Consider the following 24,722-nt stretch of genomic DNA (forward strand, 5'->3'; position numbering starts at 1 on the left):
AGCTTAAATAGAAATTTATATACTGTATATTTAATATATTATTTAAATATATATCAGAAAATGTATATATTTCTTTTAGTACCCTTACAAATTCTGAACTTGCAGAAATTTGTCTTATATTATATACGAATTCAATTATTGATATTGTATTTATTTAAAATTCAATAATTGTTGTTTATTAAAACTATTAATGTTGCTAAGAATAATAGCTGAAATAAAAGATATTAATAAATATATTTTTATAATTTAAGTACAATTTTTAAATATCACAAAAATATTAATATTTATTTTTTAAATTATTATCATAATTAAACAATATATAATGAATACGTCTTATTTTGGATATTAGTATAATTAATTTTAAAATATATGAACACTTAAATGTATAATAAGTAAATAAAACAAAATAAATAAATAAATAACATCTACATTTTATAAATTAATAATATACAATTTTTCTTTTTTTGGTTTATTTTGAATACTATACTTGAATTTAGTCTTTTGCTGCAGCTTCAGGCACTTCTTGCTTGCTTCTTGTTGATGCTTTAAGTTATCTATTAAACATAATTAAGGTCGGTTTTCTCCTGCTCTAACAGTAAGATACAAGATACAAATATGTACATATACTTAAGTATTAAACACACACATAAACTATGCAGTAGCCCAAGTACCCTATGAATGGCCAAGCGCAAAAAAAGAAGAAGAAAAAATTGAATGATATAGAAGACATGTACGAAACGTCGAAAAATAAATGCCCTATAAGGCAGCTAACTTACGCTGAGAGAAGACAATTTAATGTTTATATAGATTTGTTTGTTGTTTTTTTTTTTTTTTTTTTTTTTTTTTTTGGTATTTTATTAAATTAATATATTTTAAATCGAACAAGCTTATGTCACCCAACAATAACCTATATTTGTTATAGGCTTTAAGGCCAATATGCACCTATGTAACAGATATGTCCTTAATAAGGGTATTGTAAAAACAGGCCACCTGCCGATGTCAACAGGTTGCCCTTCTATATGTTCGGTATGTGCGTAGCTATTTACATTGTACGTGCGCGTGCGTCTGCCAATGCCTCTGCCTCTGGCTGTGCCTCGCCGGTGCACGTGTATGTAATTTGTGCTAGAGTCTGTGTTTGGACTAACATTAGTCATATACATACGTATCAACGCTGCCATAGACAATGTTTGCGTTTTGCCCAAAATATAATATAGAGCACGTGTGGCCCCAAACTTTGAGCTGAAGGTCAGTCGGCGTAAAACAACTCCCGCAGTGGTCAAATCGAGAGCGAGGTAATATATGCATTTGTTTCTTGCTCTTTATTTCCATTTTTTTTTTTCAATATGAAATGTATTTTTTTAATATTTTATTTGTATGCATATTACAATTTAGCTTCACACGCCGTCATATGTACGTGTAACAGGTGCTGTTAAGCTTACCAAACGCTTAACATGACTCTGTTAACAGCTCAACGTACACTTAACATGCTGCTAACAAATTGAAGATGCGCAGCGTTTAGCGGGTTTAGCGCTAAAAGCTAAATGCAGTTGTATTTAATGGCTTGTTGTTAATATAGTTAAATAGTAAACAAATAAAAATATGTTCTCTTTCATTTAAATAATTTTATTTTTATATGTATTTATGATTTGTAAACAAAGTCGAAACTTCTTGCATCTCTCCAAGCAATTCGATGCTAACTGTTGCTGCTGTTGGAGCTTCTGCTTCTGCTGCTGCTGTTGCTACTGTTGCTGTTGCTGCCGGCATTGGTTGAGTTTGTTTTTGTTGCTGCTGGCGCTGTTTATTCGCCTGTTTCAACGCCAGCGCAACGGACGCTTCGGCGCGTCGCCGTCAAACTCCCGTTTTAGCGAAAAAGAAAGGAAAAAAAAAAATACAACAATTTCTTGCGTGCGTGTGTGTTGACGCATTGTTGTGGGCGTGTTGTGCACTTCCGTGTCGAAGCTCTTTTGCATTTTACAACTGCGTGAGGGGCCAAAGGGGGACGTGCCCCTTACTTTACAGCTGTCCAAACGCTCGTTAGTTGACAACGTCGCGCAGTCGCCGCGCGGTTTGGATTCTGTTTTTGTGTTTTTCTTTATTGCTCTTGTTGTTGTTGTTGCTGTTGCTATTGTTGCTATTGTTGTCGGCCTGTTGCGGATTTTCATTACTGTTTTACAATGGCCTCTTAGTCCGCGGCGCAATAAGCAGGCATCGGCAACGTCAAACGGCATCGGCAACGGCTACGGCTACGGCTACGACAACTGCTTGACTTGGGGCAGTTTAAACATGTGAATATAAAAGCATAATTGTTGTGTGACTGTGGCTTAATACGCGACAGGAACTTAAGCGCGAAGGTTCCTCAATCAAAGAACGCATAAATCACATAACTAAAATTAATAAAAAAATAAAAATTAAATTAGTTAACGGAAACACAATTTCGAGTCTGTGCACAAATAAATAATTTCCTCTTGCAATTATACGGTGCGTATACTTAGTTTTTGTTAGCTATAAAAAAATGAAAGTTTAAATATAGAAAACAAAAATAAATAAAAATAATAATATATACATATAAATATACATATAGGTGTATACAAATTGTGGCACAATAACACACTCTTGAGATAAATAAACAATATATAATTTTAAAATTATTGGATTCAATTTGTAAACAATTAAAACTCGACGCAGTGGCGTCGTCGCTATCATTTGTGGGGGGTTGCAAGAGTGAATTTTGTTTCACATATAATTTCTAACAAATAAAAGTCTCTCTCCTCAGTGACGTCATAAGTATTAACTTGAGAGGGCTGTTCTTTTATATCATATTTTGAATATAATTAAAAAATTCTTTAATGTAATTTTTTAACAATAAACAGTGTGAATTTTTCTGTATATATTTTTATAAATATTTCCCAATTTCGAAACGCCTCTGTCTGCGCTGCTGTTTATATGTTAAGAGCAAATGACCTCGACTTGCGGTTGCTGCCGTGCACATCATTTAACCAGATATGTTTGTGCCCTCTCATAATTTTTGTGGTAAAATAGTTTTTAAACAGGTATTCAGCATATGTTGCAACGATTACAACCTGGACCGCAGTTCGCTTAGAAAACTATTTAGCTTTCATCTTTTAATAAAAATTAATTGAGCTCATTAAATGAAAAATTGTTGAAAACAATATCTTTTTTTTTTTTTTTTTTTTTCATTATTTTAATTTAATTTAACTTTTTTTTTTTTTAGTTTTCATAGAGAGTATTTGTGCTTTTATATAGAGAGCGTATATTCTATAATTTATCTAGCATATAAATGCTCTTGTTAGTCACTTTAATTAGCTAAACGATAGTTTCGTGTTTTTCCGGTATGATTTGCGACTTTGACATTGAAAAATATTAGAAACATATGAAATTGAGCAAAATTGTTGATGTCTACGCTGCGAACATTCGTTGATTTGATTTGTTAGATTTGCTTTTAAATTTGGCAGCAAGGCCGGAACAAAAAGAAAAAAAAGAAAAAAAAAGTGAAAAGCGAATATGTTGCACAGCTTAGCGGTCAATGTAGCTGCGTGTGTTTGTGCTCGTGTGTGTGTGTGTGCGTGCGTGCTTGGTTTGTTTGCCACACGCCAATATAATGGCGCAAATTGCAAACAGCCCAGACATCGACCCACTGCTATAAAGCTACTTACTAGTTAATGACAACAATCCGCAGATCCCCGCAACAGCGGCACACAAAAGCGCTTAAGTTTTTATTGCCCGGCAACCGCAGATGTTGTCATCGGGATTTGGTCAGGAGCTGAATGACAATCGCCATATCATAATTCATTGTTCATTGAGATTGAGTGTTGCGATCGTAAACGCATCGCCAGCTACAAGTGTTATTGATATTCAAAGTAAATAGCGCATACGACCTGTATGACGGCGCATCAAAACAAAAATGCCCAAGCAATGGATCAATGGGATACAATGTTATTTTATGGTGCAAAGAAGTATTCACAGATATTGATTCAGTTTCAGCATATGAGTGAGGTTGACGCTCACTTATGGCCATTCATAACAGACGAAAGTATTTAAATGCTGGGCCATGGCCATAAGAGCCCTGAGGATATAAACGAAAAGAGAGCTCGAAATCAATATATGAGCATTTAGTCAGGCTCCTTTATAAATGATGATAAGTGCTCATGGGGAATTGTTATGTTAATGAGTCGCTATGATTGGCATTCCTTAATATATTACTCCATTCAGTAATCACGATTTTTATATCAATTATTCAATAGAAACTTTTCGCACGGCTCAAAAAGCAAATGCACAAAAGTCTCAAATGAAGCCATTTAGCATTAATTTTATTTACCTTCTCATATTATTAGACTCGAACCGCTTCAGGGCTTAAGCACGTGCTATTTTACGCTGTAAGCAACTAAACAAAACACCTAACCCACTAAACCAATTCCAGTAGCTTAGCACTACTCACACATATACTTAACATGGGTATACATGTGTGTGTGTGTGTGGGTGTCTGTGTGTTTATATTGTTTGTACTTGTGGTTTTCGTATCATATTCCGCATATTGTTCCCCAACACTCTTCACTGACCATGAATATGAGTTTTTCTTTCGCCCCGTTTGCAGTTATTTTTAGTCAGCATCGCTTATCACTCACTCCCGCTCTAGGTGGGCAGCACACCAGCTATCCCCATTGGTATTGCCACTGTCTTGGCTGTTCATAACTGTCAGCCCCAAATGGCATTTATGATGCTTGACTTGTATTTATAAGACATATTTAACAGGGTACTCTTCAATTTGGAGTTGCTTTGAATATTGCAAATCGAATATACTAGAAAATGAAATGATTTAAAAAATTCTAATTTAATATATTAATATTTTTGTATATACATATATTGAATGATTTTTAAAATATATTTTCAAATTGATTTAAATAAAAAAATCCAAACTAAATCAAATAATATAAGTAGTTTAATTGTATAGTACATTATATAGAAATATATTGAAAATAAATCAACAATTTTAATTTTTCTTTATGTATTTATTTTTTATTTCAATTTATTAAATATTTAGAAATAAATATTTAATTTTAGCAACGTGTATAAGACCTTTTCTATTAGGGGAAATTTTTTTTTTTTCAAAAATCTAGGAAAAAACTGAAAATTAGTTTATTACACTAGTCTCTAATAGAGGTGGGCACGGGCCGACTTTTTTGCACCCGGCCTGATCCGCCCACGGTCAAAAATTCAAAATTTTGTCCGTACCCGAAAGCAAAAAAAAAATTTTTAACCGCGGGTGCCCACGGGTACCCGATAAAAACCCAGCCCGTGCCTACCTCTAGTCTCTAAATAATAATATAAAAAAAATATTACCTGCTCTAATGGCTTAAAATATGCATTGATAAATAGAAAGCATTTTATATATAATATTTAATATATGTATATAGTATATACAATACAAGTAATATCATATTTAATACTTGTACTCTTACTGGCCCCGCTTAAAGTGTATTATAAAATTCAGCCAATGCTTCTGCAGACATGCGGCTTTGATTATATTTATGCGCTCGGCATCCGTATTCAAATTCAATTTTTTGTATATTTTGGCTAATACTCAATTCAAGGTTTTTCGTTCCCACATGGAAATGCGCGACAAAACAAATACTTGAGTGGGGAAGGGTTTTGGGTGGGGCGGGGATGCGGGAAGCTGACCGCCAACTCTTCGGCGCGACGCTGAGTCTAACAATTTCGCATTTTCAATTTCAGGGCCAACAACAAGTGCGGCCGTCAATGGCAACAGTTGTGTGCAGAGCAGCTGATATACCCTGTAAATGGCAACGGAATGAATGAACGGGTATATAAGAAATATTTAGGGGATTGCAACAGTGAACTCAGTAGGGTATCTTCTCACATATATGCTCATACTTATATATATATAACTGCGTACAGCATATGTAGTGGGTACTTTTAGAGGGTAGCATGTGGTCTGGCAATGAGGCGCAAGGCTGAACACGCTTGTTGTTAATGTTAACTCAGTGGTCGATTGTCGAAGCTGGTAATGAACTGAAATGACAAGCACAAATGCGCTTGTCGAGCAGAGGGGGCAGTGGGTGGGTGGGTACCTGTGGGTGCTGTCGGTGGGTTGAGTGGGCGGCAACTCCAACCAGTCATCAACAAGTTGTGCGAGAGTTGCGCCGCAACTGCCGCGCTTCCCATGACCTTAGTGAGAAAGCGGGAAACGGAATTGCTTTGGTACTATGACAACCCAACCCAGCGAAGCCCACCGAACCCAAACCAACCCAGCGCCATTGCCGCTCTGGCGGTGCACTTGTTTTGGCTATTGATATTTTTGTTATTGGTCAGTGGTTAGGTTGATTTGTTTTCAATAGAATTTGAGTGGCATGCCACGTGCTAGGCAACGAGACGTAACCCAATCTAAGCTCAATTTTCAGCTAGCACGCAATATGTTTTCATAAACATAAGCAGGTCAACAACCCAATGCCAGATAGCATCGTAAATTATTACACAGACCCATCCATTGTGCCATCCTTTCAAAAGAGACAGCAGGGAGACAAGTTTTCCAATTCAATGTCTATGCCAAGGTCCCATTGACGGTGGCGCTGAACAACTGTTCGCTTGCCAAGGTGTTGCCAGCAATCGCTAGGGGTATTCACGAGGCGAAAAGCATTAAAAAAATATTTAATATTACCAATGAGTGTTACAAGTAAATGCCGATTATTATAAATATTGTATTATAATAATAATTATTATTATTGTATTGAAAATATCAACATATTTATTATTGCAGTACACTTGAATACCCTTAATGCTTAAAGATGTTAGATAATGCTTCCTAGAACTCATTAGTGTGAATAAAAGCTGCTGCTGCTCCTGTTGCTGCTCCTGCTGCTGCCGTTGTTTACACCTTGCTCGACTGCACCACCTGTTCGACACTCAACCACTCAACCACTTTGGGGGCATCGTGAGAAAAAGCGTATGCTACCGTTTGGGTCCTGAAGAAAAGCTATCGCCGTAATTAAATTGAAATCAAAACAAACGCGCTTTTCACATCCACATTGCAGACGACGCACAGACGGTCCTAATGGGCTTTTGGCTACTTGGCCGGTTGGTTGTTTGCCTGGTCAGTGGAGGCAAACTTCTTAGGTTACTTTAAAGTCATGCCAACAGTAACAGTAACTTAATGCACTGCCAACTGCCCTTTCCAGGAAGGTAGAGAATGAGAGCCATTCGATGCGTTGCGTATACGCCATGTTGCCAGTCATCGGTATTTGTCCATTAGACACGCGCGCTACTCAGTGTGTTTCCATGGCGGCTTTCGCTTTGCGTTTGTTTGAGCTCCAAATCCAACTAATTAAAATCTACGCAGCTGTGTTTTAAGTCGCAAAAGGTAAAGTCTAGTCGCCTCTGGCACCGTCTACTCGTACTCAACTAGCCGGGCCATAATCAGCATGCATGTGGCTGCTGCTCGACTGACGCTGGCGCGTTCTCCTGATGAATATTTATCAGCACAGCAGACATTAATACTTTTGTTTACATATTTACACACACACACACACACATAAAGTGTATCGGTGTGTGTCGGTGTGTGTGATGTAGACTTATACGCAATGTAGCAACACGAACACCGCTGTGTATGGGGCATGAGTGGAAGCAATTATAATACTCTCTACTCGAGTATGCGGAAGCAGCTGTGGAACTTTAAATATTTTTAATTAAAAGTGAAGAATTCAAGAAGTTCTTAAGTTAAAATTTTATTACCCATAGCATGCAGATTATCTTATGATTAACTTATAAGCTATTTATTTATTGTGCTTTAATTCCCTTTAAAAGTTTCTTACATTCCTTCCATCTAAACGTTGCAGGATAGAATAAATTTTGACTTGAGGATGAATTTTGGCATACAATAAAAAGACGTACTACAAATAGCCACTTAACACTTAGGGCCTACTTCAAAATTGCTTCACTTTGAATCTAGTAAATGGCCACTTAATATCCATAAAATTACTAAGTATAAGAAATACTATAAGTATTTCCCACGAACTACTCAATTCAATTGAAGCAAAGTCTTTAAGTCAACAACATTTCTCTATGACTTCATGTATATATACCAAAAATTATACTAATTAACAAGAGGGTTGGTTTCATTATATTGTTATTTATAATTGTATGGATATCATATTAAAATATTATTATTTTCAATTATGTTGTTAAGATATTAAAAATGAATGGCATGTCTCAACACTTATAAATAATAATGATAATATGTAGTAATATAAATTAAAATAATTATCGCATCCGTGTTTATGCAGAAACTAATTAGCCTAATCTCTTAATTACGCACTCGACATCCGATGGGAATCATCCATCAGGGCGCGTGGCGTTAGGGAATTCAAGTTTCGGTCTCGTTTCGTTCGAATTCTATTGTTTACATGGCTGGCTGGCTGGGCAAACAGCAGTCGGTCGACTGCTCGCATCAGACGAATGTCCACATGCACTTGGTCCTAATGCCGTGGAAACGGAGCAGAGCGTAGCTCAAGTGTTAATTGATATTTTACTGTATTTATTTTCAAGTGTATTGCTTCCCAGTAATCTGCTGATAATTGTTGGGGCGTGGAGCGATTATCATCATAATGATGATGACAATGATGATGATGCATAAGTCTGCGGCCATGTCCCTGGCAGGAGCTCTGGCCCTGGACGATGAAGCCGACGACGCAAAAAGTGTCCAATAAATGTTTCATAGTTGTTGCTGGCATTGTTGACCTTATCAGAGGCAAACACACACACACACACACACACTCACACACACACATACACACATGTAGACAAAACAGAGGGAGCTATAAACATATACTCACACCCACGCAGACGTCCATTGTAGTGCCCCTTGGCGTATAGTATAAAATATTTGCTGCCTTCTGCTGCTGCTGCTGCTGCTGTTGCCGTTGTTGAAAAGTATGCAATAATGTTTGGAACTGGGCCAAAAAATGCGGGCTGGTCTCGTCTGGCTTAGGTGGGACAGCTGGCGTATGGATAACGGCCAGCCAAACTATGCGATAAAGGCAAGAAAGATGCAAAACACAGTTAGGCCTAGCCAAGTGAATAAATACCCTGTAAAAGCGGCAGGCATTGACAGTTGACAGACGTTTCGAAATGAGGCATTGAAAATATTGAAGTTAATATTTAATATATAAAATGTTTTAATATCTTATAATATCCTAATCTGAGTTTATGTATGATATCGGGTGAATTTGTTTATTGATGATTTAATTTAATTAAAATTATTTATTTTGTATTAAAATCCTATATATTATACCTAAAAATTAATAATTAAAATTTTACAATTTTATTTAATCGAACATAGTTTTATAGAGAATTTCGTAATAGGCGGATCGTAAATATTTTGTGTTGCTCAATAGACCCCATTTATATTGTCTCATTCGCAGGGCAGTCAAAAAGGTTACTTCAATCATCTGGAGCAGACGTCATTGTCTTAGCCTCAGCTCCAGGACTTGTCGAGCTGACTCTGGGACGGCTTTTCTGCTGACGTACCCAGCAAAATGAATGCCACCTCGCCAAAGTCGTCGCTGGTCAAACTGGGTCTGCATACCAACAAACAGAAGACACTGAAGGTTATGGTGCTCGGCCAGAGTGGGGTTGGTAAAACGGGTAGGTGGAGCATGCTTCCTCGCCTCGCTGCCCTCAAACACACTGTGCTCACGGCTCCTCGATTTCCATTTGCAGCGATGGTCGTGCGTTTTATAACGCGTCGCTTCATTGGCGAATACGATCCGAATTTGGAGAAAATCTATACCTGCCAGACAACGCTGGACAAGGAGTCGGTACAGTTTGACATCCTGGATGCCCACGGGCAGCTGCATGTGAGTGCTGTCACTCTAACATTCTCAATAGAATCATCTGAAGGATAATTCAAATCCTGCAGGAACTGGACGGCGTCACCCTGGAGTCGAATATACGCTGGGCCGATGCATTCATTCTCGTTTACTCCATCACAGACAAGTGCTCCTTCGATGAGTGCAGCCGCCTCAAGTTCCTCATCAACTACAACAAGCGACGACGCAAACTGGGCTCCGCCAGCAAGGTGAGCGAGCCACTGGCCGTCTCTATCTGGGTGTCTCTATCTATTTGCCGTTGCAGGAATACGCCTTGGACATCCCAGTCATACTGGTGGGCAACAAGACAGATCAGACTGGCGATCGCATGGTAAGTCTGGAGGAGGGACAACGTCGCTTCCGTGAGCTCTCCTGCGCCTGTTTCCATGAGATTTCTGTGAGAGAAAGCATCGATCAGGTGCGTTCAACTGAATTCCATTTGTTAGCATTCAGTTATGTTTCACTTCCAACTGTTTAGGTGCAAAACGTATTCCGTGATGTGTTCCGCTTCTGGCGTGTATTTAGTAAATTTCCAAAGCTCAAACGTTCCACCAGCGATGTGGCGCATGAGGCCGACGGCAATCTGACGCCCGATTCCGGCTCCTGCTCCTTCTACGATGCGACGCCGCTGGGCGTGGCCCGACGCTCGTTCCTGGTCATTGGCAGCGCCTGCCAAGAGGAGAACAGCGCCGATCACACCGAATCCACCGACGATATAGCCAGCAACAGTCTGGACAGCTCACACAGCAATATCGACGCACCGTTCCGGAATCGCGCCTCTACCGATGGCACCCTGCTGTCCAGGCCCCGACGCTGGCGCTACCCGCCGCCCGGCTGCCTAATGCCGCACACAAATCGCGTCGAGCGTCGCATGAGCATCTCGACGAGAGGCAGCAATGCCAGCTACTGAAACTCACTTAGTTAGTCCAAATGTTGCGCCAAATATATCTATAGCTAAATGTTGAATATAATATGCGTATATATGTATGTATACTATTATCGATAGGTATCGACTGGGTATATCTCAATTGGAGTAGAATCAAAGTCGAGCAGCTTTAATCAATGTAGCAATCCCCTACTCCCAAATCTCAATCGGAGCTACATACATATATTTGCACTTGCAACAATTTTAAACAGTAAAACCATAAATACAGTTATCGACCTTGGCCAACGGGCCTAATCATCGTCTATCTTGAGCATATACTCCTCAGCGCGCAGTGCTAGCTCACGTATGTTGCGCAGACAGCCAGCGGCAGCCAGCTGCAGCTCCTTATTGGTGGATCCAATGCACTCCAGTAGGAAGGGTACCACGCCGCTCTGTGGACAGGGAATAGGGAATAGGGAGTGGTGATTAGACAGATTAGCAGCCAAGGCACATGGATACAGACCTGGTGCATAGTGATGCAGTTTTGCGGATCCATCGATAGCTTCTCGAGGGCCATGGCCGTGGTGCGGTGCACCAAGGGATTCTCGCTGGTCATGTAGGTGACAATGGGTGTGACGGTGCGCAGGCGTCCCAGCTCCTCCGTGTTGTTGCCGAAACAGGCGCAAGCAGCGACGGCAGCCGCTAGGTTCATGCGCAGCATATCATCCGTTGTATTGACCAAGTCGGCGAGCTTATATATGACACGAAGATCCGTTAGAATGGCTAGATTGGTCTGGTCCAAGGCAATGGTGGCGATTGCCGCACAGACCGCTGACAGTACCATGATTTCCTTGGACTTGAGCAAACCCACTACCAGCTCCATGGCGCCGACCAGACTGCGCACAAGCTCAGCGGAATCCGTAGCATTCCGGACGCACGGACAAATGGCGTAGGCGGCATTCGCCTGGACGCGCGGACTCGTATTTTTGAGCAGCGACCAAACCAGACGCACTGCATCCAATTGCTCTAAAATACGCATACTCTCTGGATCCTCGGCGCACTCCTTGATCGCCGTGGCCAAGTTCTCGAGCAGCGGCGCGTGCGAGGAGTTAAGCAATGCCACCATTGCCGGCAATCCATTCGAATTGAGCACTGCCTTGCGATTCTGCTTGAAGCGCACGCATTCGGACAAAGCGCCGGTGACATTGGTTAGGACCTCATCGCACTCGTCGGACAGCAGGCCAACCAGATGGTGTACAACATTCATGTCATCCAATTGCTCGACATTCTCATCGGACATGGCGCACATCCAAATGGCGCCAGTGGCGCCTCTGATCAACGGCTTGTTGTCCCGCACCGACTTGTCCTTCAGGATGCTGACGAGCGGCGCCAGTCCGCCCGCCTCGCGCACCAGATCCCTGGTGGTTGCATCAAAGGCGCATTTGTAGAGCGCCGTGCTGCACTCCACTTTCAGATCGATGTTCTCCGAATTCAAATGGGTCACAATATCCGCTATCATGCCTTCTGTGGTAATGGCCAGCTGGAATTTCGGTTCGGACGAGCATTTCTTCACGGTGCCCATAATCGGAATGACCACATCAATGTGCACGGACTTCAGCAAGTTGGCCATCAGAGGCACAATGCCGCTCTTTCGCATCTGCTCCATGTTGTGCTTGGAGTCGGCTAGAGTCCAAAGAGCACGCGAGCCGGCTCGGGCCATGTCCAGGAATTCGATTTCCTCGGTGGTCAGTTGATTGCGTGGCGTCTGCAATATACTGCAGCGTATCGAAAACGAAAAGTTCATATATACAACAGATGTGATATGGGCCCGAATATAGCTACCTCACAATACTACCTCGTTTTGATGTCCAGCAGATCGACCAGCTTGGAAATGCCGCCGCACTGGCGCACATATTTGCGAGCCAGGCGAACCTTGCTGACATTGGCCAAGGTCTCGGCGGCCATGGTCTTCAAGTCCTTCATGGATGAGTTCAGAATGTCGACAATCAGTGGTATGCCATCGAGATCCACGATCGTCTTCCGTATGTCAATATTGAGGGTTATGTCGGCGAGCACTGTGAGGGCGCCCAGGCAGCACTTGGTATCGTTGCACTCCAGTATGTTGACCAAAACATCCAGGCCACCAATATCTTGGATGGCGAACTGATTGATTTGGACGCGCAGATCGTAGTCCTGCAGGCAGCACAGGCTAACTATGGTGGCTGTTTGGTTGCCCGCTTTGATGTATTTGACCAGTTTCTGGATGTTGTAATATTCGGCAGGAATTTCGGCAGCTCGCGCCACATCCTTCCAGCGCTCTTCCTCGTCCGTTGACGATTCCTCCTCTGTGGTATCAGAATCATTCATAGCCACTTGACGCTTGTCCTTGGCGAAGCGATCCGGACAGGAGCCACATTGTTCGCGGATCTTTCGCGGACGACGCTGCCCGGCGGTGCCAATCATTGTGGAGCACAAGCTATCAATATATAATATATATTTACATTTAAATATTTACAAATATATATATACAACCTTTCATACACAAGTAATTAGTGAGGAGCCTGTTGCTGTGGATGAAGTTAAATTTTCAGAAATTTGTGTGTAGTTTACGTAAAGGAATTTCAACATATTCGTACAAATAAATCGATCAAATAACATTTGTTGCCAGGGTAACGTTCACAAATTTATCATGTTATATTGGCATGCGGGGAAACTCTTGCTTTCGTATTTAAATATATACCGATATATTGCAACTAAAACAATATTAAAAACATAATCAAATTATCTTAAAATAAACGACTATTATTAAAAGTGCGCCCAATGCGGTTGGGGTGCGGCGAAATTGTGAAACTTTATTGCGTACGGTCACCCTTGACTAATGCTGAAAAGCTAAAGGACATGCAGGTCTGCCAGTTTAGCAATTTAGTTGCTAGATCTAGCAACTTTTTTTTTTAAATACTATTAGCCACAATAATATATTCGCTGCCATGGTCCAACGCAGAAATTCTCACAAATGAATTTCTGGCAGCACTGAGGACATGATGCTGACAGAGCTTTTAATATAAATACATATGTAAAATATTCACAATTTCCCAAGTGATCGAAAGGTATTCTTCTAGTACTAGCCATAGAACAAATAGATAGGACAGCTAATATAAACATTTACCACAAAAAGTTTGATCGTTTTTTCCCGCACAAATGCTTATATGCACAGGTGCTTTCAATAATTTTTCTGTGACCGCTCGGTTTTATCGTTTTCAAATTTTCTCTTTTTTTCTTTAATTTATATAGATAAAGTTTCGCATAGATGCAAATAAGGGACTTTTTTAATAAGCTGTTGTAAGACAGTTTAGGCTATGCGTCGAGTAATCCGTTACCATTTCAGGCATACACGATAACCCTGAATCGATATACACTTAACATAATGATTTAACAGACAGCAAAAGACTATGACTGCGGTGCTGCGGATTAAGTGTTACAGATCTTTTTGTCACTCATTGTGGTCACATTAAATGCTATTAATAATTTGAACATATTTTCTTTAAAATAAAACGCTATTACATACTTCCGACAAATATGGCAAACAACAAAGATTCTGACTTTGTACATAATAAGCGGTGCGGCGCACTGCAGCATTTTCAGCGTAGCGCAAAAATGAGCAGAGCATGCTGCGGCAGCGGTGCGGCGAATTGGGCTTAACAGCATTTTGATGCAGCTAAATTGTGGTCACACTGCCCAACAGCTGTGTTAAGTCTTTGTTGTGTTTTTCTTTTTCAATTTAAATTCGAAGCATCAGTAGCGTATTTACTCTCTATAAAATACAATCACACAACTATGGGAAACACTAGTAGCAGAAAAGAATCGGACAATGTGTACACAAATGAGGAGTTGCGCTTTCTAGAAACGGCATACCGCAATGCATCTGGCGGTGCATTAGAGAAATTAACCTCAGATCGACTTGTGGTAGGTGAATGCTATTGGGTCGTTGCACTTTTGTGAATTTTTAGCCAACAAATCAATGTTTGGCAGCCAGCGGCTCCGGTCACAAGTTCAAGGTTTGCCGCAACAGTGTCATGCGACTCCATAGCTGATATATATTGTATGTGCGTATCTGCGTGAAAACCCGTTGCCTATGTCGGCGTTATCAATAACAATTTGCATTAACTGTATACGTTTTCGGTTGTACAATCATGTCTTTGGCTAGACGAATTTATTTGCTTGGCGCATTTGCGGCTGACTTTCTGTTTGTTTAGCCTCGTCTAATTTGCTTGCTAACGAATTAGTCGTGATTCCAAGGGGGCCAACACAAAGTAATTATGGTATAGTACGAAATTGAATTTGTGATAAACAATGGACGTGACGAGTACAGCAATTGTCATCAAATATTAACAGTGTGCTTGTCCCCTCTAGCTCTGTAATCAAAGAGTTTGCTTACGATCGCATTAATTTGTTTATTTTTGTGTATGTGTGTGTGTGTGTATGTTTTGGATTGCCCGCATAAAACAGGAAGCGTGGTCCCAGACAATCGAGCGCTCGCTAGCCGAGGCCACGGCTCAATATCTGTTTATGCCAACGAAGCCGGGCCAGCAAGTCATCAATATACCATTGAAAAAATTTGGCGAGCCCTACTACATTATGGAGCGCGGCAGCATTGAGATGAAAATGCAAATGTTGCTGTCATCTCTGCAGTGCAGCCCCAACGACAGTTTGAGCAGCAAAAAACTGGAGCAGGTGCGCTCTTATCTCCTGATAACTTAGTTAGTTCTTAATTAATGGCCTGTCTGTTTACAGTATATACACTCAGTCATTAAGAGCTATGTGCAACTGGAGAGCACTTTGAAGAGTTCCAATATCAAGGACTGGCAAGACCTGGGCGTTATTACCACAGAGCGTTCGCTCTGCAGCTTTGCCAAGGGGCTGATGCGCAGCCTAAGCAAAGACTTGGAGCACCCTTTGCACAATGAGGCATTGGAGCGTTGGCTCCATGTAACGCCACAATTTCTACAGTTGTGGCGCGAGGTGTTCGCTCAGCTTTACACGCGGCACGGCGGCAGCAAGCGAACAATCGTCAAAGAGATGGAAATTTCCATTCTGCCCCAGCTATGCGGTATGTAATGTGCAATGGCGTTGTGTGTGTCTCAATCATGACAATCGTAAATCACATTTAATTACACACACACACACAGATGCGCCGCATAATAGCCACTACCGGCCAATCATCGAGCTGCCACATGTGCTGTATATTAATGCACAGTTGCCGCGCGAGATGCGTCATAAATGGCGTTTCCTATTCTCGTCGAAAATCCATGGCGAGAGCTTCTCCACAATGCTTGGCAAGATGATGGACAAGGGACCGACGCTGTTTTTCATCGAGGACGAGGATCAATACATATTTGGCGGCTATGCACCTGAATCGTGGGCACTTAAGCCCCAATTCGCTGGCAACGATACTTCGTTGCTCTATACGCTCAGTCCAGCCATGCGCTGCTTCAGCGCCACTGGCTACAATGACCACTATCAGTATCTTAACTTGAATCAGCAGACAATGCCTAATGGGCTGGTGAGTAATTGCGCCGCGTAAAGACGTATATCGAATTATATTATCAATACAATGCTTTTTTCTACAGGGCATGGGTGGACAGTTCGACTATTGGGGTAAGACCGATTGAATAGACTTCTAATTGAAATTTGATTAGAATTGTATTTGTATTATAAATAGGTCTCTGGTTGGACTGCATGTTTGGCGAGGGTCAGAGTGTCGAGAGCTGTACTACATATGCCGACTATGTGCAGCTCAGGTGCGTTCCTTCTATTATTTTGGTGATCAATATATCAATATAGCAAAAACTATTCTTCTTTATAGCAAACGTAAGCAATTCAAAATACGCAACTTGGAGGTTTGGGCTGTAGGCGATTTGCCTGTCAAGGATGATGAAGAGGGCGGCGGAGATAATCAGGTAAATATTCCATATAATTAAGCGAAAGGTCCTAAAGTAAAAACTTGCAAGTATTTTATAACATAAATATAAGTTTGCATACATTTTCTTTAAATGCGTTTCGCTTTTTCCTGTAGAAACGTTCTGTATTGGATGGTAATTTGGAAGATCGTGCCATGCTTGAAATCGCCGGCAAGCAAATGCACTCTGATGGTCTGCGTGAGCCGGGCATGGATGATTGATGGCGGTCGACATGGAAGGCATTGAGTGAAATCTTTGAGTTTATCAGATTCAAGAATTTATAGCGGCATGTCTCTTTTTGAGTGTGCGATTTAAACCTATACATATTTACTTTAGCTTTGAAAACCTTTTCAAACTACTTTAGATCAAATCCTGGGTACAAGGTTCTTTCCATTCCTACAACTTAAGCAATTAATATTAATAATCTGTAATCTATATATACTGAGATATATACATACATACGTATATAGAATGTATTATGCATAGTGTCTATGTAATACTGAAAGTATTGTTGTTGCGTTCTAGGCCTACAAGTGATTGTGAATTATTTAAAAGCAATGTAATATCGTCTTAAATCTCCCCTCTTTTCGCGTTTCAATAAATCGCAAATATTTTGCTGAACTCAAGTTTATTGCTACAATTAATTAATTAGAATATCTCGCACGTCACAATATGAGTAGATCATTAATTAATGTACTTTAAATGTCAACAGCATAGCCCGAGAGCGTAACGCCCGGTGCAATCTCCTCCTCAACGTATGAGCCGGCCTCTTCGAAGGAGCGCGCATTGCTGTCCTCGAAGCTGCGTCCTACGCTCGCCGGCGTCTGGCGCAACGGCGGGGCCCGCTGGCCGAAATTGCGCGACACGCCATAGTTGCCGGAGTTCTGGTTGTGGTTGGAGTTCTGGCCATCTTCGTCGTAGCGTCGACCCGTCGACCGTAGCTTTGGTGCCTGGAATGTGTGCTGCTGCTGCTGGTCGTTGTTGTCCCAGCCGGGGCGATTGTGGAAGTCGTAGGTGCTCGTCTCGGAGCCCCGCGGATAGTTAGTCTTGCGCAGCATGGCCTTAAAATTAAATGGTGGCTCCTCAGAGTTCTGCCAGGAGAGAAGTGCTGCAATCAGTTCGAGTCCGAATCGTATTATCTGACGTTACTTACATCGTCATCGTTGCGACGCGCCATATTTTGCAGCTCCCGCACCGGATCCGAGGGCGGATATGAGGAGCGTTGCTGGTAGTTCCGTTGCTGCTGGCTGGGATTATTGCGATACTGATTCGAGGATGGCATCGGTGGCGGCGGCGGCGGCGCCGCATAACCCTTTAAGGAATTGCGACGCGATCCGGATCGATAAACTCCCCAATTGGCGTTCTGATAGTTGCTGCTGTTGTAGTTATTGTTGTAAGCATTGTTATAGGCATTCATGTTCCTTTGCATTTGATTCCTGATGGGTTAAAGGTGAGAAGGGACTCCAATGCAACTCACTTCCGCAATGGAACTCACCTTCTCAGCTGCTGTGGATCCCGGAAGTAGTTTTGATTGTAGATGTTATCGCTCTCGCCCATGCGATCCCAGTTCGTCTGGCAGGCCTGCTCCTTCTTATACGCATTGTAGGTCAGCAAGCACGAGGTCATTGAGGGATTGCGCTGCAATGGACTATCCCAGGGCTCGTCATCCTCCGTCTGCTGTAACAGTAGGTGATTCGGAAAGGTTTGGCGCGTGATCGAATTGGCCGGATCCACCATATATTGGGTGTCGTAAAACGGTATCTGGTCCAAGCGGAACGGCATCTTCTTGATGGGCACGGGCAACGGGCCCAGCTGCGAAGAGTTCACCTCACGCATATTGATTCGCTCGAAGGGCACCGCTCGCGTGCACTTGTTGAGGCCAGCCACCATGCGTTGATTGTAAATGTGCACCTGTACAGGTGTTGTCATTTCAATTAGTGATAATGCAATATGAAAGGATGGAAGGTGGATGGAAGAAAGCAGGGATGGTTGGTTTACCTGTTGCGATAGATTGACAAAGTCCTGGAAGCGAGCAGCTCGATAGTGTAGCAGCACCTGAAAGATGGATTTCTCGCGCCATTTCTTAGCAAAGGGTCGAATGAAATCCGCCGTATTCTGATTGAGCTGCCCGGACTTCTCATTCACCAATGGCGGTAAGCGGACACGGTCTCGGAAACCACGAAAAGCTGATAAGGAAAGCACAACAGAGACAGAGAGAAAGAGAGAGAGAGAGAGAGAGAGAGAGAGAGAGAGAGAGAGAGGAGAGAGAGGGAGTGGGTTAGTGGCATGTCAGAATTGCGGTCAGTCTGTGGGGAGTCACCTTAATTTAATTAAATTTTCATTTATTTTCTATGCAACACTTATAATTCATCTGTCTGTGTAGGCCACGTCCCACTAAGCCGATTGGTTGCATCACCATAGGTGGGTGGACACCTGGATAGATATACATATATATACATATGTAGATAGACACCCTCCTAAGCGGCTTAGGTTGTATGTGGGTACATCGACCAGCCAGAGACCCTAACCACTAATGCAAACTTGCGGCTTGGTTAGTTTGATATTTTATTATGCATGCTGTAGTTGCAGTAGTATGTATGTATTATTTGGTATGTGGTATATCGGTAGTGCTACCCCCCACGAATTAGTAGTATACGCGCCCACACGGGCATTGCTATTGGTTATGTAAAAATAGTGCGAGATCTATTCGTCGACCGAGGCCTGTTCGATTTTGGAGATGCGCACGGCGGCGAGAGCCTCGTCCTTACGCGCTTCCAGAAACAGTTCATCGGCCTCCGATGGTGTCTCACTTATGTCGATATTTTCCTCATCGTAATCTTTAAGCTTATCAACTTGAGTTCTTTTACCTTTTTGTATTTTGCTGGCGGCCTCGTCGTGCTGGCCGGGTCCCTTCTTGCCCACTGTGTGATAGACAGAGACAGAGTTAGGGAGGGACAGAGATTAGCATTGCCTTAGATGGCGCCACTTACATTTGAAGACCTTGCCGCCTTTGACACGCTTGCGTGCGAGCAGGGCACGCATCATCGACTGCACCTTGATGACCTTTTTCACCTGCAGCTCGTATTGCCTGGCGATGATGATAACAGTTTAGTTTGCTTATTAGAGTTTGTCGATTCGACAGCGTAGCTCACCTGGCCAGATACTCATCGTTGTAGTAGCGCAAAAAGACCTTGGTCTTGCCCAGTGCCCAGCCCTCCATCTTGAGGCGCAAGAACAACAGACGACAATTGTCTTTGGTCATCTCAACCGTCTCATCAAAGTCAAAGGCCAAAAACTGATATCTGAAGTGGGATAGAAAGACGATCAGACTGAATGAAGATATAGCCGTGCCGCTGCCTACCGTTTGAGGAACTCCTCGAAGGGCAAGCGTGTGGAGTAGCCACGTTGTCGCGCCACGACCGTGTCGAGAATGCCCAGCGCCTTCATCTGTTGCTGCACAACGTCCGAGTGGAAGGCACGCGGCTTGTACTCCAGATCGGCGCGAATGCAGCGCACAAAGTGCACGCCCAGGTTCGCGTTTTGGCTGAGCATTTTGAGCAGGGTCAGGCAGGTGAAACGGAAGTTGGCGGCCATGGTGCGCAGATTGTTCACTTGCGAGATGCAGCCAGCGCTGAGCGTGTTTAGAGTCTTAAAGAGCAACAAATGAGTGTAATGAGAGTTTCGTCTACGTAGGGTCTACGGTCGACGATTGTATGCAACTCACGTATGATCTGCGCTCAGTCTCGTCCTTATGCTGTATGGCCTCAAAGGGCATGGTCAGATTGCCGGCTTTGGTTAACTGATTGGTAAACATGAGCATGACGCTCTCGTCCAGCGAGGAGCGGAACGTTTCGATCATCTCCGGCGGCACAAAGTCCCGATTGATGTCAGTGAATGCGCGCGTATCGTAAATGATGCGGCCCGTATAATGGGCCACGGATAGCTCAGTGGCAGTGTGCTTCTTCACGAACTGGCTGTGCTTTTCCGAAACGCGATCTTAAAGAATCAGAGGAGACCGAGAGTAGTCAAATTATATCATAAGGGCAGAAGGGAGAAAAGTAAAAGGAACCAAAGCGTAGCGAAATGAAAGAAGTACACCTAGAATCTCGGGGTCTACTAATGACTCGAAGGAAGAAAAGCAAATAAAGTAAAATTATTCAACAGAATAAGATGTTGATCTACTGTAGAGTAGGAGAAAATTATATAAGAAAATTATACCAGAGGGCTTCAGATTTGAATCTACCCACTATCTGTAACATGTAAGGCGTAGGAAAATAATATCATATGGGGTCAACAGACTAAGCTCCGGGTCTACCCATAATCAAGTCCTGATCCTGACAGGAGCGTGATGCATCGTCTATGATATAGAACAGTCCATCGGGCTTGGTCAGCAGATTGTCTAGAGCCGTCTTGTTGTCATAAAAGTTCAGATTGATGGTATCGATGTCCTCGGCCTCCATTTCCAGCATTTCGCTAATGAAGATGCGCTGATTGTAGTGGTACTGCATTTGCTCGTTCAGCGTGTTGATGATGAGCTGCTCCAGGCCATTGCGGTGGAAGCACTCAAAGCCGAACATATCGTGGACGATGATGGCATTCGTATCACCACTGTACGGAGGGCCATCGGATTAACGATCAGAGACTTGTGCAATGAGAAAATACTTACAAGACGGCGCGTGGGAAGGACATATTCATGTTGATCCGATTGATGATAAAGTCAACCAGACGCGAGTAGAGAGTGGAGGCGACAGCATCCCGAGCATCGCGTGCCTCCTCCGTCGTATACTGTCGCCGCTCGGCAATGCCGCCCTTTACCATTATGAAGTTGGTCAGCGACCACATGAACTTCTTCTCATCGACGCGCAACAGCTCGGCGATGCGGGAGACAATGTCGGTGTTCTCCACCTCGGCGTATTTGCCCGATTGACGGAAGCGAATGTTGCCGATATTGAGAATGGCGGCGAGCACCTTTCGCACCGTCTCCAGCTGCTTGTGACTGAAGTCCAAGTCGCGCAAAATGGTCTCAAATTCCTGATAGCGCTCAACGTTGCCCTCGGGATCGTCGCGACGATACTTGAGCTTCGATGGCGGCACATCCGGGGGTATGCGCAGATAGCGATAGTTGCGATCGGCCTTCAGGTTGTAGTCCTTCAGCTGATTCTGTTGATTGATGTAATCATAGAAATAGTAGAAGATATGAAAGTTGTGCTGGCTGCCATCGGTGGTGGCCACGCGCAGCTTCTCCAGCATGTACATGTTGAAGACGGCCCCACTCATCTTGCCGGTCTTGCCGAAGGTCAGGCAATACTGCAGCACACAGCGGGTGGAGTCGTTGTTAACCGGTGTCCCGGCATTCACCAACATCAGTATGACCTTAATGGAGCTTTCGACGCGCCCTGTGGCGCCCCGATTCCCGTCGCCCAGATAGCACAAATGCTTGATCAGCAGACGGGCATTGGTCGACTTGCCCGAGTAGCTCTCCCCGGAAAAGATAATGTGCTGCGGCTCCTTGTGGTGCAGCATGTCCTGATAGGCGATGTCTGCCACAGAAAAGATATGCGGCTGGTTCTCCGAGCGCGACTTGAACTTGTATTTGGCATGAAACTGAAAAAGAGGAATATGTTTATAATATATCTAAAATGGGACACGCTGGAACACTCACATCATTGCTAAACTCCTGCTTGAGCTCATTCGAGTTCAGCGAGAGCAGTATGTCGCCAATGAAGCTGTAGGACTCGCCCATTTCCATGCGATTGCGCAGCGAGTCGAGTATGCTCTCGTCCGTTGGATTGTCTATGGCTGCCAGGTCCTCGGGATACATGCGTTCCGGTTTCTCATCGAAGCGCTTAATATAGCCGCGATCCACGAACAGTTCGGGCTCCTTGTACAGCGTCTTCACGTCGCTTGCCAGCTCCAGCATCTCGGCGAGATCCGAGCGCATTTCGTCTTCGTTCTCGATAAGCTCGGTGAGAAACGGGTGCTCCACCATCTCCACCATCATCGGACGATTCTCGGCATTCTTCTCCAGGCACTCGGCAATAAAGTCATTGATTTGCTGCGACCAGTTGGTGGGGCGTGTCAGGGTGGGCGGCGGATTTCGGACGATTGCGAACATCGCCCGTGTAGGATGCATGTCGGCAAACGGTGGCTTGCCGTCGGCCAGCTCAATGGTGGTTATGCCCAGGGCCCAGACATCGGCACGCACGGTTATGTCCGGCTCACGGGCCTCCATGGCCTTCACCACCTCGGGTGCCATCCAGCAGGGCGACCCAATGCAGGTGCCCCGCTTGCCCAGCGTCGAGTCCACCTGACGCGATAGCCCAAAGTCACAGAGCTTAATGCGTCCGTTCTTGGTCAATAGAATGTTGTCGCCACGTATGTCGCGGTGCAGCACATGGTTGCGATTCAGCTCGATGGCTGCGCGACAGGTTTCCCTGATAATGTACGCAATGTGCTCCTCCCGCATGCGACGGTCCAGCTTGAGCAGCTTGTTGACCATGTCCACGGCGGTGCCGCCGGCGCAATACTGTAAAGAGTTGAAGGGTTAGCCTGGCTATGGCTATGGGATAGCCCGGCGGAAACTAACCTCCATGACAAACCAGATCTCGTCGGGTCCATTGGGCTTCGATAGCTTGTAGACGCCATAGAATTCGGGCAAATTGGGATGGGCGCAATAGTCGCGCAGCGTGCGATACTCCTCCTCAATGGACACCTGGTGCTCCTCATCATAGTGCTGTATCTTCAGTGCAACGATGCGATCATTGTCCAATTCCTTGGCTCGAAACACCTTGGCATTGACGCCCTGCGCAATCTCCTCGTAGATCTCGAATTTGTCGGTCGGATCCGGCAATTGCGAGTACGGTAAATACATATTGAATTACTTGAACCGAGCAACTCGCTGGACACTGCATTTGCGAAGAGGAATTTACTGTGTTTAGTCAATGACTTACGAAAAGTCTTCCACCTGTTTTAGGCGCTGTCAATTGCATTAACCCCCTCAATGTTGCATAACACTGCCCATGAAGGGCTTCTGACCACAAGTGGAATACTAGTTATATAAGCGGACAAATGAAGAGAAGAGAGATTCAGAATGATTGGGAAAATTTTGGATAATTCATTCAAATTTGTGTATAGCTCAACTAGACAACAAAAGTTCCCAATGAGCTTATACAATTTGTATTATTTTATCTATGATGTAAATACTGATTGCTGAAATCATTGACTAGAATTCCCTCGGTATCCATATCCTTAGATGTAAATATTCACACAATGCCCAAGGACTCTATAGGTTGGTCATCTTACATCATAAACTCCCCCATTTAGATTATACAGATAACTTTTTCAACAGCTGCGGACTAAAACACATTTTGCAGCTCGGGCACGCGAGTGTCCTTGACGAAACAGACCTGTTCACTTGAGTCAGTTCTATGTGTCACACCACAATTGATGAAGGAAGTATCCTTTGCTCCAAGCTCCAAGATGGATTTGCTCAATCGACCGCACGCTTGCAGCACGTAGCGCCGCAGAAACTCAACTGAAAGTTGTGCAAACGGATTCTTCGGCTTTTTACTGAGACCAAGAAGCCCCGCAACGACACCAAGGCACCACGTTTAACCAATTGCCTATTCCAATTCCAATTCCAATTCAGAGAGCAGCCCCCTTTCAGTGGTTGCACCTTGGGCAACTATTTAGCCAGCTAATTGAATTAGTAGCTCAGTAGCCCGGGCAGCGCGACATTCACGTGCAGCTAAAGACAAGTAAGAGACTGCTCGACTAGGAGATACCCTGAACCCTCCCAGCAGATATGCTAATCATTCCGCACTTCCTTTATGCACACATGCATACACATGCATCCATACGCACGTATGAGCACGCGCTCTGCTAACTGCGAAGTAAGCAGCGGCTGCGCTGCTTTGTGGGCAAGAGTACGAGCATTTATTTGTTAAATAATTTCCCTTGTAGTGGGCCTATCTTTATGAAACTTTCAGAACGTGATCAAAA

General features: G+C 43.4%; 4 protein-coding genes across 5 annotated transcripts; 2 read left to right on the top strand and 2 right to left on the bottom strand.

The window, feature by feature from the left end:
• Window positions 1–1,799: 1,799 nt before the first annotated feature.
• Window positions 1,800–10,870, top strand: LOC6577244 (ras-related protein M-Ras). Of its 2 annotated transcripts, none has more exons than XM_015165574.3 (6): window positions 1,800–2,478; window positions 9,453–9,675; window positions 9,751–9,887; window positions 9,950–10,108; window positions 10,165–10,317; window positions 10,378–10,870. In XM_015165574.3, exons 2-6 carry the CDS (start codon window positions 9,567–9,569, stop codon window positions 10,807–10,809), a joined length of 990 nt encoding a protein of 329 aa, XP_015021060.1. In that variant the 5' UTR covers window positions 1,800–2,478; window positions 9,453–9,566; the 3' UTR covers window positions 10,810–10,870. The 2 variants fall into 2 exon arrangements, with proteins under 2 accessions (XP_015021060.1, XP_032584999.1); XM_032729108.2 differs by lacking the exon at window positions 1,800–2,478 and adding an exon at window positions 9,155–9,251.
• An 83-nt stretch (window positions 10,871–10,953) lies between these two features.
• LOC6577245 (armadillo repeat-containing protein gudu) lies at window positions 10,954–13,427 on the bottom strand. The gene is made up of 4 exons (XM_002003176.4): window positions 13,297–13,427; window positions 12,620–13,240; window positions 11,288–12,539; window positions 10,954–11,216 (listed from the first exon to the last, which is right to left on the bottom strand). Exons 2-4 carry the CDS (start codon window positions 13,225–13,227, stop codon window positions 11,076–11,078), a joined length of 2,001 nt encoding a protein of 666 aa, XP_002003212.1. The 5' UTR covers window positions 13,228–13,240; window positions 13,297–13,427; the 3' UTR covers window positions 10,954–11,075.
• Window positions 13,428–14,486: 1,059 nt separating this feature from the next.
• On the top strand, window positions 14,487–17,347 carry LOC6577246 (MTOR-associated protein MEAK7). Its single transcript, XM_002003177.4, has 8 exons — window positions 14,487–14,727; window positions 15,271–15,495; window positions 15,556–15,871; window positions 15,951–16,324; window positions 16,392–16,419; window positions 16,484–16,562; window positions 16,628–16,721; window positions 16,838–17,347. The coding sequence occupies exons 1-8, from the start codon at window positions 14,599–14,601 to the stop codon at window positions 16,940–16,942; spliced, it is 1,350 nt and encodes a 449-aa protein (XP_002003213.1). The 5' UTR covers window positions 14,487–14,598; the 3' UTR covers window positions 16,943–17,347.
• Window positions 17,333–24,265, bottom strand: LOC6577247 (neither inactivation nor afterpotential protein C). Its single transcript, XM_002003178.4, has 14 exons — window positions 24,128–24,265; window positions 23,308–23,626; window positions 22,384–23,247; window positions 21,388–22,325; window positions 21,037–21,329; window positions 20,446–20,717; window positions 20,083–20,369; window positions 19,874–20,023; window positions 19,712–19,809; window positions 19,589–19,642; window positions 18,720–18,907; window positions 18,217–18,632; window positions 17,875–18,157; window positions 17,333–17,812 (listed from the first exon to the last, which is right to left on the bottom strand). The coding sequence occupies exons 2-14, from the start codon at window positions 23,590–23,592 to the stop codon at window positions 17,420–17,422; spliced, it is 4,521 nt and encodes a 1,506-aa protein (XP_002003214.1). The 5' UTR covers window positions 23,593–23,626; window positions 24,128–24,265; the 3' UTR covers window positions 17,333–17,419.
• Window positions 24,266–24,722: the final 457 nt, after the last annotated feature.

This window comes from Drosophila mojavensis, unplaced genomic scaffold (genome assembly GCF_018153725.1).
Source record: "Drosophila mojavensis isolate 15081-1352.22 unplaced genomic scaffold, ASM1815372v1 contig_36, whole genome shotgun sequence".
Taxonomy (NCBI): Eukaryota; Metazoa; Arthropoda; class Insecta; order Diptera; family Drosophilidae; genus Drosophila; species Drosophila mojavensis.

Bases quoted from the DNA above. Each gene is read 5' to 3' on its own strand.
- LOC6577245 (XM_002003176.4), bottom strand. From the start codon at position 13,227: ATGATTGGCACCGCCGGGCAGCGTCGTCCGCGAAAGATCCGCGAACAA. The intron at 12,540-12,619 runs GTAGTATTGTGA...GATACGCTGCAG, and splicing joins CTGCTGGACATCAAAACGAG to TATATTGCAGACGCCACGCA. The intron at 11,217-11,287 runs GTCTGTATCCAT...CCCTGTCCACAG, and splicing joins ACTGCATCACTATGCACCAG to AGCGGCGTGGTACCCTTCCT.
- LOC6577244 (XM_015165574.3), top strand. From the start codon at position 9,567: ATGAATGCCACCTCGCCAAAGTCGTCGCTGGTCAAACTGGGTCTGCAT. The intron at 9,676-9,750 runs GTAGGTGGAGCA...TTCCATTTGCAG, and splicing joins GAGTGGGGTTGGTAAAACGG to CGATGGTCGTGCGTTTTATA. The intron at 10,109-10,164 runs GTGAGCGAGCCA...TTGCCGTTGCAG, and splicing joins AACTGGGCTCCGCCAGCAAG to GAATACGCCTTGGACATCCC.
- LOC6577247 (XM_002003178.4), bottom strand. From the start codon at position 23,592: ATGTATTTACCGTACTCGCAATTGCCGGATCCGACCGACAAATTCGAG. The intron at 21,330-21,387 runs GTAAGTATTTTC...CCCTCCGTACAG, and splicing joins TCCTTCCCACGCGCCGTCTT to TGGTGATACGAATGCCATCA. The intron at 18,158-18,216 runs GTGAGTTCCATT...TTAACCCATCAG, and splicing joins GATCCACAGCAGCTGAGAAG to GAATCAAATGCAAAGGAACA.
- LOC6577246 (XM_002003177.4), top strand. From the start codon at position 14,599: ATGGGAAACACTAGTAGCAGAAAAGAATCGGACAATGTGTACACAAAT. The intron at 14,728-15,270 runs GTAGGTGAATGC...CGCATAAAACAG, and splicing joins TAACCTCAGATCGACTTGTG to GAAGCGTGGTCCCAGACAAT. The intron at 16,420-16,483 runs GTAAGACCGATT...TATTATAAATAG, and splicing joins TGGACAGTTCGACTATTGGG to GTCTCTGGTTGGACTGCATG.